Source organism: Protomyctophum bolini (genome assembly GCF_963924005.1).
Source record: "Protomyctophum bolini genome assembly, chromosome: 22".
NCBI classification, from domain to species: Eukaryota; Metazoa; Chordata; class Actinopteri; order Myctophiformes; family Myctophidae; genus Protomyctophum; species Protomyctophum bolini.
In genome coordinates this window covers 17,847,209-17,863,268 of record NC_137883.1, presented here as the reverse complement: position 1 = coordinate 17,863,268, position 16,060 = coordinate 17,847,209, and the positions used below count along the sequence as shown (strand labels likewise).

At 41.3% G+C, this 16,060-nt stretch overlaps 1 protein-coding gene across 1 annotated transcript; it reads left to right on the top strand.

Moving 5' to 3' along the window:
• Positions 1–10,637: 10,637 nt before the first annotated feature.
• Positions 10,638–15,554, top strand: LOC308309684 (macrophage-expressed gene 1 protein-like; the record flags this gene model as incomplete). Its single annotated transcript, XM_080755597.1, has 4 exons — positions 10,638–10,973; positions 11,101–11,798; positions 12,222–12,615; positions 15,411–15,554. 4 exons carry the CDS (start codon positions 10,638–10,640, stop codon positions 15,552–15,554), a joined length of 1,572 nt encoding a protein of 523 aa, XP_080611723.1.
• Positions 15,555–16,060: the final 506 nt, after the last annotated feature.

The window sequence follows — 16,060 nt, the reverse complement described above, 5'->3', positions numbered from 1 at the left end:
GCTTCCTTATACAGTATACACCAGTTAGATGGAGTCTCTCTCACAGCAGCAACAGGAGGAAGCTGTTACAGTATATCAGTGCGTGTTGCTCTGGCGGAGGAGGAGGATAGCGAGGCACATTGACCCACCCCCCCCCCCCCCCCCCCATCCTGTGTGACCCACATCACAGCACGCTTATACAGTGATCAAACCAAACAGATACACAGGGCTCCATCTTGCACCACCCTTATCCCTTAACGTATTTGCCATTTTTTACTATTTAAAAAAAACCTTTTAAAATAGTTCAACTAGCCGATCTACATCGAGACATTGTGAGCTTGTAGATCGGCTATTTGAACTATTTTAAAAGGTTTTTTTTATAGTAAAAAATGGCAAATTAGTTTAGGGATAAGGGTTAAGGGGTGGCACAAGATATACAGAGGATATGTTGTACAGTTGGCACAGTAACCACAAAAGCACAATGTGTTACACTTCAAAGAATTATTGTTTTCGATATCTTTCCTATATATCCTCAATGATAATGCATCAGTACGTGGAACATCGGATGCTGAATTAACTACAAGGTGAGAGGATCCGTGATATAAGTCAGCTGGTGCTGTACCCACTTCTTGGATAACTGCAATAAAGTACTAACTACTTCTGGAGAGTAACTACTATGCACTTTGTTTTTAAACCGACATCAGTCTTGTTCACTGCTCAGCCTTGTGTGAGAGGAATCCTGTGAAAGGAGCAGTCAGCCACATAAAAGCCTCTCAATGTACTGTACAGCATCACACGCACAACTGAACAGGAGCTACATGGGCACTTTCCTCTGGGTCTGGGGTGCTAGTTGACTACCCCTAGGGGTACTTTGGGGTAGTCCTATAGGTAGTCCGAAAATGAAGTTCATGTGTGCTGGAATTATAATCGCTGCGCGTCTTGTCTCGGGTGAGCCAATATGAAATAGAGTTAGTTACCCTTATGGACCCACGAGGACCGATTTTTCATATTTCATATTATTAAATTATTTAATTTAAATCTTATATTAAAAGGGAGGTCCATGCAGCCAGTCCATCTGACGTCATGCTCATGTCACCTCAGCCATAATCATATAAGGAGTTCTCAGTGCAGCTACGCCCAAATATGGAATGTGTTGTCTTGTTGTCTAACCTCAATGTGTGTTGTCATGGCGCATCAGGCGCAAACAAATCTGGCATGCAATTGCATACTGATGACATCAGGGATCACCATATGGCCATATCAGTTGGATCGGTGGTGCAAAGTAGGTCTATACAATTAATTTAAGACTTTTACTCAAGTGGTATTCCAATGGTGACTTTCAATTGGACCATTTCCCGTGAGATATTGGGTATACTGCAGGCATAGAAATACCAATCTAAAATAAACGGGGTAAATGTATGGCAAGGCTGGGAAACATCCCTGCTAAAGCACCACTTTATCATGGAGTCCAAGGCAATGAAGTGCAATAAAACAGTCACATTGATAAGGTCGTGACTCATTCCTGAACTGTCCTTGAGAGTCTAGGAGATTTTCCATCAACTCTGGGAGATGTTATGGTTGTTAGGATATATGGGCTGATCTTGAGAAGGTCTATAAATCCTAGAATGCTCATAGATACATCACTTAGATAGAAATAATGTAATGCTACTTTATGTTTTTATCCCACAATGGTGTATTCCTAAGCCGCAATGGTTCCTGCAGCCTCCACCTGAGCAGAAAGGTGGTGCTGCAGGCTCCGCTTGCGGCTTAAGTGGCCCTCCTAAAGGCCTCACCGAGGGTTTGTTGGGCTTCCTCCTCACGGAGGACACAGGCTGGGGCGCTAACCCATACTGCTCACCCGGGTGCCGTCTACATTCCGGCTGTCACTCCTGACTACCTGGTTGTCACATAGTCTATTCCTATGAGTCACTATAAATAGAATAACTAACAAAAAAAATTGCATGGATGCACCTGGGACATATCCTCAGTGATGTATCCCAACTTAAGGTCATCTGGGTTTTGGGTCTCTCAAACATCATACCCCTCACTCAGGCGACCCAGCCGGGGTGATCAAGTCCTGACTTACATCCCAGTAGCTACCCAGTAGCGACCAAGGCCACAAAATCCATTAGAACTACTCTACGGGGCGCGGTGGCACAGTTGGTAGTGCTGTTGCCTCACAGCTAGAAGGTCCTGGGTTCGATTCCCGCTCGGGGCACTGTGGGTGCTGGCGGCGTGTTTCCTCCTCCGCGTCATCAGTGCCCATACCCGAAGGCGGGGTTGGCGAAAGGGCCTTTCTGTGTGGAGTTTGCATGTTCTCCCCGTGTCCCCTAGGGTAGGTACCCTCACAAAAACATGCAGTAATCCTGGTCTCTAAACTGCCTCCCCCTGGCCAGCCGGGGCACCTGATGGAGGGGAAAGGAACTGGTTGGAATAACGTGTTCCTTTCACGCGCTACGTCCAACCAGGGAAACTCCCCCCTGTCAGGTGTAAAGGAGCAACTTGGACACTCAAGCATGAAGGAAGCATGAGTTAAGTCTGTTGCTCTCCCCAGGTTGGCGGAGGGTGTGTAGAGCCCAGGATCACAGTAGATGATTGACACAGGGGTGAAAAATGGGTTACAAAAATCGTGGGATAAAAAAAAAAAAAGAAAAAAAATAACTACTCCAAAACTACTCTGCCGCAGGGCTGGGAGGTACGCTTCTGGCGCATGGAAGGACTAGGCTTTGTGGGTTGACTCCTGTCCGGGGCCCTCCTATAGGTCTCACAGTCACCAGGTCAACTTCTGTACTCACACCAGAGTCCCAGAAATGACAATGCAGGGGCCTCCTGCAGGATCCAGGAGAGTGTTGGCAGCTCTATCATGAGTATGTGAATGGTTACCTCTACCATCAGTATGTGAATGTGTGAATGTAAAATTGTAAAGCACTAAAATGCGCTATAGAAATGCAGACCATGTATGTTCATATATGTCACACTTTTACTAAACACATTTCGTGATCCCCAGGTCAGCAACAAATGCGTGGGGATTCTAGTTGGATTACCCACATTCTCACTCACACACACACACACACACACACACACACACACACACACACACACACACACACACACACACACACACACACACACACACACACACACACACACACACACACACACACACACACACACACACACACACACACACACACACACACACACACACACACACACACACACACAAAAAACATTATTTGGAGTGTGTGTGTGCAGGCTGTCTGGGAATTCGTTTTTGAGTATACCATCTGGACTCATAGGCCTTGTTTGTTCTAACTTACCATTGACCTCCGAGACATGGATTTCAGATAAGCCTGAAACCCCAGCATCCGTATTGTGGGGAAAGCTTTCGCTAAAAATAGCCAATCGACAAGCTTACAACACGTCGTCCATCATTACACAATATACATCTTTATGGGGTCTTCCAGAATTAATGTGGTCTAATCTGCAGGTGTCTCTACCGCGTTCTCAGACGAGCCCTCCTCAACGTCTCCAGTCCTCCCGGTTCTCCATACATCTGGAACTGTAAGGGTCCATTTGTACACTCTAGTCTCAAATATAATTAACACTGAAGATTCTATAGCTGGCAAGACACCCCTAAGAGCTCCCCACCCGAATGCCTCTGAGCAGCGGGTGAAGCTGAAACTGGATTTCCCACAGAATTAATAAAGGTGTTCCTTCTATCATAAAAAGGCATCTCTCTTCAGCAGCTATATCCACCAGTTCTCTCTGCCACCTCTCTCTGTGTATAGATCTTTGTGAAGAAGGGCGGGCAAGCCAAGTTAAAGGGAATGCAAGCCATTGATCTGATCTGTATAATGGCCACATGGTTTATTAATTATCCCAGCAGCAGCGAACTTCGCACCACTCAGACATGGCCACTTGCCTATAGAGCGCCGCAGTCCCGCCCCCTCGAGATACCCGGAAAATAAATCCCTGTTAATTTTCCTCATAGACTTTTCAGAAAGTATTTATTTAAAGACGTTTACGCCGCGGACAAAGCCAACTCTTGTCGTGACAAATCATGACAACAAACGGACCAAACACAGAATTAGAAAGTAGAAAAAAACACTTTTTTGTTGTTTTTCTTCTTTGTAATTATTTGTTTGGTCACATTATATTGTGTGTGTTGTCATGATTTGTCACGACAAGAGTTGGCTTCGTACGACGCTTAAAAGGTATTTATTTAAAGATAAATACGTTTTGAAATGTCTATGGGAAAAATGCATTGAGATTCATTTCCTGGGCCTGGCTTCGTCCTGAAAGGGGGCGGGACTGCGACGCTCTATAGGGAGGCCGGTGTGCATGCGGCACCCCCCTCAGGGCTCAATACTCATCGTTGATGTCGCACCTGGCTTGAATCTTTGAGATGCAACGCATCAGAGGTTTGCAGAAACGTATAACCACAATGTTTCTTGTGCGCCCGAAACATCAGTCGGATAAATCAATGCATATGGAGCCAGAGTCTGCCACTTCTTTCCATTAGTTAGACTAAAGTCTTTCATAATGAGGGCTCTATCTGTTCAACATGAATAAAAGCGAGAAGATCTACAAGAATGTAATACACAAAGCTTATGACAATTTGTATTGGGGGTAAATCTGTATTTGATATTGAATGTTGATCTGGTTGGTGAAACTCAATACATGCAGACTTTCCTCCAACTCACAAGTATTGCCTGATGCCCTGCCCCTGACCTCCACTCAAAATTGTCAAAATAATCCAACCCCATCTCATAGAAATACAGCGAAATAGCACGGAATTGCAATTCCGTACCTACACGTGAGATGGGGTTGACTAAAATGTATTCAGGATTATGCTATGTCAAAAAACCTCACTGAATTACTATCCCTACTATCCTTTCTGACCTTACACAGTAAAGTTGTGAGAGTCAATTTGGTGTATGAATAGAAGGAACATATGGACTGTAGGGTCCGAGTTGTCTCATCCCTGTACTCTCTCACCCTAAGTGTCCTTATTTGGCAATGTGGTGTGGACAGCCCTCTACTTAGTCTACTATACCACTACAATGTATCATCTTTATCCATTTGTGCCTCCACTGGGGGTCTTAGTGTGCACTGCCTTTATAGCTTTTAAAAATAAGTCATCCTTGTGTGTTTAAATGTACAATATGTCATTGTATAATTCACAAGTGATTTCAATTATCACGAGGCAATGGCATTTGTGCCGGTTATAGGCAGTACCTTCTGGATTCAGGATTGTCATTAGGAGAAACGTGTTATCTAATAGCACAGCGGATCAGCTACCCATTTATATTAAGGCTTCCCTGTCTGTATGGCTTAGGTACCATGGATTTACCTATAGCCAGTGGCAATGTAGCACGATGAAATGAGAGATTATCAATACAGCAACACCATGCAGTCAGAGGGAACTGTGTCAACAGCAGGATTAAAAAATAATATTTCAAATTACCTTTTGTCTATAGAAAATGCAGCCACAGTGTAAAATAGCCTATTTTACACTGTGCCTGGTATGTCATTTTGTCTACAAAATAACATACTCTCTTTACAAGAATTGCAATAGAATAGAATCAATAACATGTTGAAATCCAGTCCTAATGATTTTAACCATATTAGCCCAGTCACAAACAAAATCACACCCGTGTGAAGTGAGGGGCGCTCTTATCATCATACATCATCATGCCGTAACGTGTCTATTTGCCCAGACATATGACGTACATTCTCCATTCATTGTCAATGGGAATTTAATCCGTGTGTGACAGAAATAGCCAATTTGCTCGTCCACATATGACGTAAATTCTCCATTCATTGTCAATGGGAATCTAATGTTTATTTAAGACGAAGATACGGATTTGCTCAGACATATGACTAAAATTCTCCATTCATTGTCAATGTGCACGACAAAGTTTGTGCACACACACTAAAAGCTGGACATAGGAGGGCCTATTGCACCATAGGAAACATTTTATAAAGATTATTTTTTCTTATTTTTTTATCCCACAATTTTGTAACCCATTTTTTCACCCAGTGTCAATTATCTAATGTAATCCTGGACGCTACACTTCCTCTGCCAAACTGGGGGGGGGCAGCGGACTGACCTCATGCTTCCTTCTATGCATGAGGAGTCCAAGCTGCTTCTTTTCACCTGACGGGGGAGGTGCCAGGTCTTCCCTGGCAGAGTTTAGATGGTACAGTTCTATATTCCGTTGCTGTTGTCATGGCTGCCAGTTTACAGCTGAGGAGTCCTGACTCGCACAACCTTGTTTCCAGGAGAAGGTCTCTGTATTTCACAGGTCATTCCCAGGAGGGACGTGCATCGATGACCTCCCTAGGGAGACGCTCGGGAGTCATCCTTACTACATGCCCTAAGCTGTCTCCTTTCCAAGCGAAGAAGCCGTGGGTCTACTCTCTCGCGTGATTGAACTTCAGAATGCATTTGGGATGGCACTTGTTTCTAGAAGGATGCAGGGCATTGTCTACATTGACCCCACCAGAGAGGTCCTGAGGCACCCGGATACTGTGACCATTTTATGATGACCTTACAGAGACCTACAGAGGAAGGACATGATGGTACCGACTACCGACTGAGAATATACCTTGACATGACCTTTTCTCTGGAAATGTAACCACTTAAACCACTTCAGTTGACTGGGCTCGCAAAGGGGTCCCTCCTTTTTTCCCACAACACCAAATCTCCACAGAAAATAGCCAATTTGTTCATGTGTTAAAATAACGGTGTTATAAGTATACAACACCAAATATTAACCTACCCATAATCCATGTGACAAACATTATGTGGTAAAACAATATTTTGCTAAACATTATACTGAAATAATATTTCAGTATAATGTTTAGCAAAATATTGTTAACACTATCTACCTCACTGTCTGTCCATTCAGTGAGGTAGATAGTGTTTTGTCCCTTGCTGTAAATTCTGGATGCTCCCAGCAAAAGTCTTGAACAAGCAGGCCGTAGAGCTATTCTGGGACTCTGCCGAAGTACATAGAGTGTATAAATACACCTAATCTGCTCAGATTAAGTGAGAGTTCCTTTTCTTTCAACATCAAAGAGTTTGTCCTAAATACCAGCTGGCTACATTTGCAGTTATTCACGCTCTTATAGTTCACCATTTAAAATAAAACAGAAATGTGTATTTATTTAAATACAAAGTGATGTGTAATGATTCCCTTTTTCTGTGATTTCTCTGATTTAAAGTTGAATGAACATTATAAACAAAAAATGAGCATGTGTTTTTTAACTGCTCAAATGGCTATAGAATATGTATTATCCATTTAGTTAAATTTTGTTTGCTATTCAGCATGACTGCTGGCCTGGTATAATTCAGCTTTCATTACAGTCTATATTATAGGCATAAGACATTAATTACAAAAAACACTAACCACAATTAAGGCCACTGAGTTGGTTGAGTGTGCTACTGTGTTATTTATTCACTGTTGTTGTTGCTCTCTAAAGTCTAAACCACCAACATAACCACAGAAGTCTTGAACCACCACAACCAGTCTGTCAGCTCTCAGTTTCTGCTGATAAGGCAACAAATTCACGTTGCTCTCCCTCTCTTTGCATCTCTTAGCTGACATGTTCAGCTTCTTTCTTTCTTATTTCACAACCATCTTCTTACAGTATCTGTTGTTCACTTCCTCATGCATTGACAGAGGGAGATTTTTGGGCATCCCTAAACTTTGGAAAAAGGTGCTACATAAATCTAGTAAAAAGTATAAAAGTGGTTCCCAGATAATATTGTACCAAACTTAAATGTTCATTGTCATATGCACTCAGAGTTAGGCTACCTACATACAAATGTAATGACATGATGTGCTGTGGGTCTCTCACCCTCCCAGAAATGCATTTTTTCCTTGTCAGGTGGATATGGCAGTATAACTGAATTTGTGGCATATACAGTATGTGGCAAAACATACTGTTGAGTGCAAGATAAAGACAGAAAAAGAATCTGCTATATATTCTCAGTAGTAAATTAATGGTTGAGTATAAAAATGCATATAAAATGCATCTAAGCGGTCACTCTACCTACTGATCCACTGTGGAGTTAGATACAGTAGATACCTTTATTGATCCCGCGGGAGAACTGGCAACTCATGTGCCAACTGCTATTGTGTAAAAGCAGTCAAACCCCCGGGGAGGAGAGGTTGCATGAGTCCATACAAGCACACTCATGTATCCATACATTATATCACACACACACACACACACACACACACACACACACACACACACACACACACACACACACACACACACACACACACACACACACACACAGTGTGTGAAGTAAGTATTGATTAGCATAGTGACAGTCTATATTAATTGTATCCACTGAGAGGAAAAACATCCACTAATTCGGAATACAGTCTGATTTCTAAATGTTGAGAATTTGACTTTCAGAAAATAATGTCTCCAATGTTGGTATTTCCATTCTCTGAAAGTGGTCACAGTGGTGTGTTACTGATCGAGGCTTTTAACAAATCATACAATGTCAGTTTTACATTATATTTGACACAGCATGTTATCTCAATCCTTTTTCTAGTTTCTGTGTAGCCTACTGTACGTCTGTACCCGTCTAGGCTCTCCTGATGTCATTGAGCAGTAACTGTAATTTATGGAAATCATTTCTAAAGTTCATAAAGTTTGTTTGCATTTCTCATGGACACAGCTTATGAATTTAATCAGAAAACGGTGGTTTATCCAATGCACGTTTGGAATTTTGGGTGGTCACAAACCTTCAGTGAGATATAATCATATAAGCGTATGTCACCAAGGGGAAATAAAAGAGACATGCAAAGAATGTAATTTGGGTGAGCCTCACTCGCAATGCGTGAGAGTTGCCACAACTATAAGGAAATGCTCTCATCGGCTTTAGAGCAGGGGAAAATATAATTAATGACAAATATCTGAACACAACTTCCTCGCGAACTTTCGCAATGTGTGAGAGTTGCCACAACTATAAGGAAATGTTCTCATCGGCTTTAGAGCAGGGGAAAATATAATTAACGACAAATATCTGAACACAACTTCCTCATGAACTTTAAATCACAGGTTATTCATTACAACAAAATGGAATAATCTGAACTGAAGTAAATACAGAGGGGGTGTAAGTCAGGGGGCAAAGTTTGTAGTGGGTTTAAAATAGGTTATAAAAGTATTCCATTTATGGGAAAGATTGCAGAGTTACCCTTTGCAGAGGACATACGGTAGAGGTAGATGGAGCCTTAGATGATTCTCCATAGCAGCAGGATGCAATGTCTAGCCAATAGGGATGTGTAAGCTAGTATAGCAGATTGTGCAGAGTTTATCTGAGTGCAGCTGCTTGAGACCCCAAGACCCCTTTTAAGGAGCAGTGTTGGGCAGTAACAAGTTACTAGATATGTAATATTATTACTTTACCCAGTAACGAGTAATTGCTCTGCCAAAACAGTAATATTATATTACTATGTAAAAAAAATAGCAATTTATTTTTGTTGGCTACCGTTTAAAAACGGTCAGGAGAGATTGCTGCTTCATTTTATAGCGTTTTTGGCTGATTGGTGACTCTTATTATTATTCAAAACAATTGGATTCAGTTATTTTGCGGGTGTGGGGGCAAAAGTAATATATGTAATATATGAAATATAATATATTACTCTTGATTCCACGTAATAATATAATATTATTACTTTTTTTTAAGGAGTAATATATAATAACAAGTAACATATTACTCTCTTGAGTAATATTCCCCAAGGTAACAGGTATGTTGGTGATTAAATAAAAGGTATTATCATATTCATTTATCACTCTATATATCCACGGGCATAATAGCATGATGATGCCATTACACAACATGGGCTACATGGAAGAAATGTGACTCAGGTTACATGGAGAAGAGTGACATCTTTCACATTTATATACTATTGATGGAAACATTTTGGATAGTCTCTATAGATTTTGAAAAGTATTAAACTACTTAAAGTACTTTACAGTGGCAAAATGGATAATACCGTTTTAGGTCCCCATGAGATCAAAGATCTTAAAAGCCTTAAAGACTTGATTTTAATATACCGGTATAAGGCATATGATTATATGCTTAAACAATAGCATTTGGTCCTGTGCTGATTGCCAAGTTGTTTGGAGGGGTAGGCTATCAAATCAATACAGAGTTATGTTGTTCAGATGCAAATGAGATCTCAATTTTACTAAAAGCTATAAGCGCTAACTCAGACAACAAACAGATTTTTAGCTGTCTGTTGCCGCTAGTGTCTATCCTTATAACAACCTATAGAGAGATGAGTGACATGCGGTTTCTCCCCAAACTGGATGGACAGATTCATCTGATGAATGATGACAGGATTATCATACCAGTGTCAGCACATAAACATGAGGAAGTAGTTTTCTTTATCAAAAGTGGAACTGCACCTTTGCATGCCATCCAGATGTATTAGCGATAAATAGAGGTATAAATACAGGTTGGATCGAGTGCTTGTACCATCATCTTCAAGTCTCACTCAGTCATGGTCTCGAGAGCTGGAACATTGCTAGTTCTTTCTTTCCTCCATGTCTGCTTCACTGCCCCTGTCCGTAATCACACCTTTCAACGATGCCGTGCCTCAACAAACCAACTTTCCCTCGCCATGTCAGTCCTTCCTGGAGGAGGCTGGGACAATCTGAGGAACCTAGACATGGGTCGGGTGATGGATGTCAGCTACACCAAGTGCCAGACCACAGAGGACGGCTTCTACTTCATTCCAGACACGGTGTTTGTCATTCCCCGGAAAGTGACAAATATTGAAAGCTACGCAGAGGTCATCAGTTCCTATCTGAGGCAAACAAGTTCTACATCTGCCTCCATCAACATAGAAACATCTTACAACAAATTATTTACATCGGTGAATGGACAATTCTCTGCTGAACATGAGAGGGTGAAAACCAACCAAATCAATAGCAAATCTGAGACGGTCAGAGTACAAGTGAGTTCTATGTCTTGCAATATTATATATTAATGTTATATGATAAACTTATATGATCTTGCAAATGTGAAAAATTGTGGACTTACTAATTCACATTTTCCCTTTCTCCCATGCTTTCCCTTCCTAGATACGGAACCACCTTTACACAGTACAGGCGTATCCCGATTTCAAGCTGGACTCCAATTTTGTTCGACAAATAGAGAACATTGCAGATGCCATTGCAAATAGCCAAAGCAGACTTGCCACTTATCTGTCAGAGAAGGTCGTGGCTGACTATGGAACCCATGTGATAACTAGTATTGATGCTGGGGCTAGCTTAATGAGAGAGGACTACATAAAATCTGATGCCTTAACAGGAAGTGAATCCTCCAAGAATTCTATCAAAGCATCACTTGGTTTAAAGTTTTTCAAAATGCTTAAAGTTGATGTAGCTATTGGGTACACAGAACAGTCAACTACTGATAGCAATTATGACAAGAAAGTCACTTCCTCCTTTATTGAGAGCTCTGGAGGTTCACCCTTCCACCCTGGCATGAGTCTTAAAGAGTGGCAAGATAGCACCAGAAATAACCTTGTTGGCATTGACCGGTCTGGTTTGCAACTACAATATGTTATAAATACCAATAACTTGCCTAATCTGCCAGAGCCAACCGTTAACAAGGTGGCTCTCTCCCTGCAACAGGCCATAGAGCGCTACTATACAGTTAACACCCACCCAGGCTGTATCGATAGTAACTCGCCAAACTTTAACTTTCAGGCTAATGTTGATGACAACTCTTGTAATGGGACAGTCATAGAATTCAGTTTTGGTGGGGGCTATGTGACGTGTGAGACAAATCATGCAAGTCAACTCTGCCAAGACCTGGCTAAAAAAAACCCAGATACAGATGACTACTCTTGCCGCCCACCCTACCAGTCACAGTTATTACACACTGAGGTGAAAGAGGAAGACTTTAATGTAAGGCAGTGTGAAGAAGTATACTATTCCTGTGGATTTTTAGGGTTATTCACATGCAGAAGAGAAGAATGTTGGAATGTTCACCATGTCCGAACAGCTAAAGTAAAAATGTATTGGTGCTACTACAATGGTCCTACAGAGAACAAAGGGTTTTTGTTTGGAGGTCTCTATGGCAACTACTTTGACAATCCTATCACCAAAACTAGGACCTGTCCTGAACACTTCACTGCATTTAAATTACTTGTTAATGATGTGATGATCTGTATGAGTAATGCGACGGATGAGCTTAGCCTCACACATGCAGTGAAGTTTGGAGGTTTTTTCAGTTGTGAGTCCCCTAACCCCTTGGCAGGAGGAGGTGAACAGCGTTGTCCTCCCACATACAGCCAGCATCAAGCCGAAATCAGTGACGGCTGTGAGATTCTCTTCTGTGTCCAGTCAAGTGTCTTCCGAGGTAGTGAGTCACTGCCACTCCGTCGGCCTCCTTTCAGCAATCCTCCCAACATAGGCTCGATATCCAACAACAGAATTATGGTGATGGCAGAAGAGAACCAGACCTGGATCAAAGTCGGTCCGTCGAAAAAATGGACAAGGGCTGCAGCAAGCGATGTCCAGGATGTGATCAGGAAGTATGCCACAGATTCTGCAGATGAATCTGGGGTGAAGGCAGGTATAGGGCTTGGGGTAATAGCTTTAGTCAGCTTCTTAATTGCAGGTGTGGTGCTGACTGTCAGATGGAAGAAGGGTTCGCCGTTGTGTAAAAAAGGCAGCCATGGGGAGGATATTCACAGTCAGGCAGAAATGATGACAGGAGCAGAGGAGATTGTGCTGTAAATGAGATGTAACAACCTTGAGAGCACTAAGCTCATCTACTCTATAAACTGAGGAAACCGCAAATTAACTATTCATTGAACAGTTTATTTTGTTTAAGATCATACAGTGAACTTCCTTGATTTCTAAGATGTGATAATTATGTAACTCATGTACTGTATGTCATTAATACTTTAAAGGAAGTGCTTAATTGTGTCATTGAAATGTAATTGACAAATTACCGAGTCATTTACATTATTAAGTGACATGTATTGTAACACATAGAATAACTAAATCACTTATACGTCTTACTAGCATACTGTCTGCCACTGCAAATTACAATCAATATTAATCAATTATTTGCCTTTTTTTAAATACATTTTATTTTTAATATTGTATTCTTTTGTAATTGGTGTGTTGAATTGTGTATGTATTTCAAATATGCTCAATGTTATAGTTTTGGCCTTACAATAAAATATAACAGAGAAATAAACAGTATCCATTTGTATCTTGGCAACCTCACTGTAGAAAGTAACAGTACAGTAAAGAACTTGGGGGTCATTATTGATTCTGAATTTAATTTTAATTCACACATTAATCATGTTACCAATATTTTTTCACCTTTTTTTTTTTTTCACCACGAATCAGAGCCTATTTGTCATTGGACGATGCAAAAACGCTAATCGGCTTGATTACTGCAATGCACTTTTTTCTGGACTGCCGAAGAAAACAGCTGACAGATTACAACTTGTCCAAAATGCAGCAGCCAGAGTTTTAACTAGAACTAAGATGAGAGAACATATTACTCCAGTTTTGGCTTCACTGCACTGGCTTCCGGTTGTTTTTAGGATTGATTTTAAAATTATTTTGCTCTCAATGATCTCGCACCTTCCTACCTACATGACTGCCTGCCTAAATATGTCCCAAACCGCCCCCTAAGGTCTTCCACTGCTGGCCTGCTCGCTTTGCCTAAAAAATGGCAACTAAAAAATACGGGGAAGCAGCTTTTTGCTTCTGCGGGCCGACAGCGTGGAACAAACTCCCACTGTACCTTCGACAGGCAGCCTCTGTAGACATTTTTAAAGCACCCACTTATACACTTTTAATTGATCTTTACATTTTTTGTTATTCATGTCCTCACTGTATTGCATTACTGCACTTTGAGCTGCATTTCATGTCATGAAAGGTGCTATACAAATAAAGTTTAATTATTATTTGTTTAAATTGTATTATTTCTATTGTAATTTAACAAACTGGCAGATAAATAATTAAGGAAGGAAGACTCCTTAGTCTGAGACTTAAGAAAAAAGGATTTATTTTATTTAGATGCTCATAGTAAAGCTCATAGTGAGTTAAAATTAGCAAACGTTTCAGTTCTGGGACCTTTGTCAGTGCTTAAAGCATTATTGACTGACTGAAGTCAGCCCCACAACAAGCAGTGGTTTGGTGTTGAGCTGTGTCTTGATGTCAGGCTGTCAGAGGAGCACAGATAGTAAGTATCCCACGGTTCCCACCTTCAGTTATTCAAATAATCCCTCTGCAGAGAAGCATTTCTGTATCATAGCATACCACAAGAGGGCACTCTTTAACAGCATTAGAACACTGCAATAATGAAAACTCCACTATCTACCACAGCAGACTTTCTCTAAAAGAGAAATAAAATATTCAGGTGAAAGCTTTGAGCCAGTGTCACAGTCCATCACTGAATGATCAAATGACAATTACTATGTCTCTCACACACACACACACACACACACACACACACACACACACACACACACACACACACACACACACACACACACACACACACACACACACACACACACACACACACCTCAGCACAGTTTTAGGTTTAGCAACAAAGACACTGTTTGGGTGAGTGAGTGTGACTCGTCATAGCAACAGATAGCTGAAGAAGCATCCTTAAGCCTGACAACCAAATTGATGTTCACCCCTGTTGGTATGCACACTGACTCACAGTGTATTTCGTGTGGCATGTGCCTCTGTTGGCACAGGGATTGTTTTTACGGGATGCAGGGAATTGTCTACAATGACCCCACCAGAGAGGTCCTGAGGCACCCGGACACTGTGACCATTTTATGATGACCTTACAGAGAGCGACAGGGGAAGGACGGTGATGGTACTAACTGAGAACTGTCTCTGGAAATGTAACCACTTAAACCCTATACACTTCAGTTGACTGTGCTCCCAAAGGGGTTTACAGTATACAGTCTATCTTGGTCCCCTCCTTTTTCCCCACAACACTAAATCTCTTCAGAGAAAATAATGCACGATGCGTTGCAATGCCATGCGTTGTGGGCTAGTAGTATTCGCAAATGTTCACCTATGTGACAAAGTATGCGGTAAAACTATATTTTGGGGGTCTTTAAATAAAAAATATATACATTTGAGAACCACAGAACGATTGACCTTGAACTCGGAGAAGGACAGGTAGTGTGTGGAAGGGGTAGGGGGGACCAGGGTCCATGAAGTCCAAGTTTGTGGATGCAATTACAATTTAGAATTTAGACATTTATATAGAGCTACTTACAGAGTGCAAGATCAGAGTAGGTGGCATGAGTCCTAGTCAACAACACTTGACAGTAAATGGTCAAGTAAAGAGTGTGACCCCGTGAACAAGCCTCTCTGAGCCCTGCTTCTGAAAGACAGATGAGATGAAGATGCATCCTTACCTTACAGAAAGAGATTCAACAACAAGTCTGGTCAAGAAAGACGATGATGAGGCACTCCTCAGGCAGCCTGGGCAGTGTGGAGTGTGGAGTATCAGTACTATCATCATCTGGAGATAGAAGAGTGATGGAAGACAGAATGTTGGTCCGGTATCAATACCTCATCTGGAGGTACATTTAGAAGAGTGAAGGAATGATATCATTGCTGTTGGGCAGAAACCTCGTAACACCATAATGTCAACATTTCGTTTTTTAACAGATTAATGACATACTTCTTCATACAAGAGTGTCATACAAAAGTAGCGAAAATACGATGAGACACGTTGTGAGCTTATAGATCTGCTATTTTCAAAACATTTTGAACTAATGAAAAGTATTAAGAGCTTTTGACTAAATAATAACTCATAACATTGGATTCACTGGAACACATTATTTTCTTTGCCCCACTTCCTGGAGAGTAACAGTTTTAGACAAGAGTAACAGTTTTAGACAAGAGTAACAGTTTTAGACACACATGGTTTCCACCCGACAGTAACAATATGTTGGGTTGAATGTGTTGAGTTAATGGACTGATTAGTGGGAAGTTGGTAGAAAGAGCTTCTGACATGATCAACCTTCTTATCAAA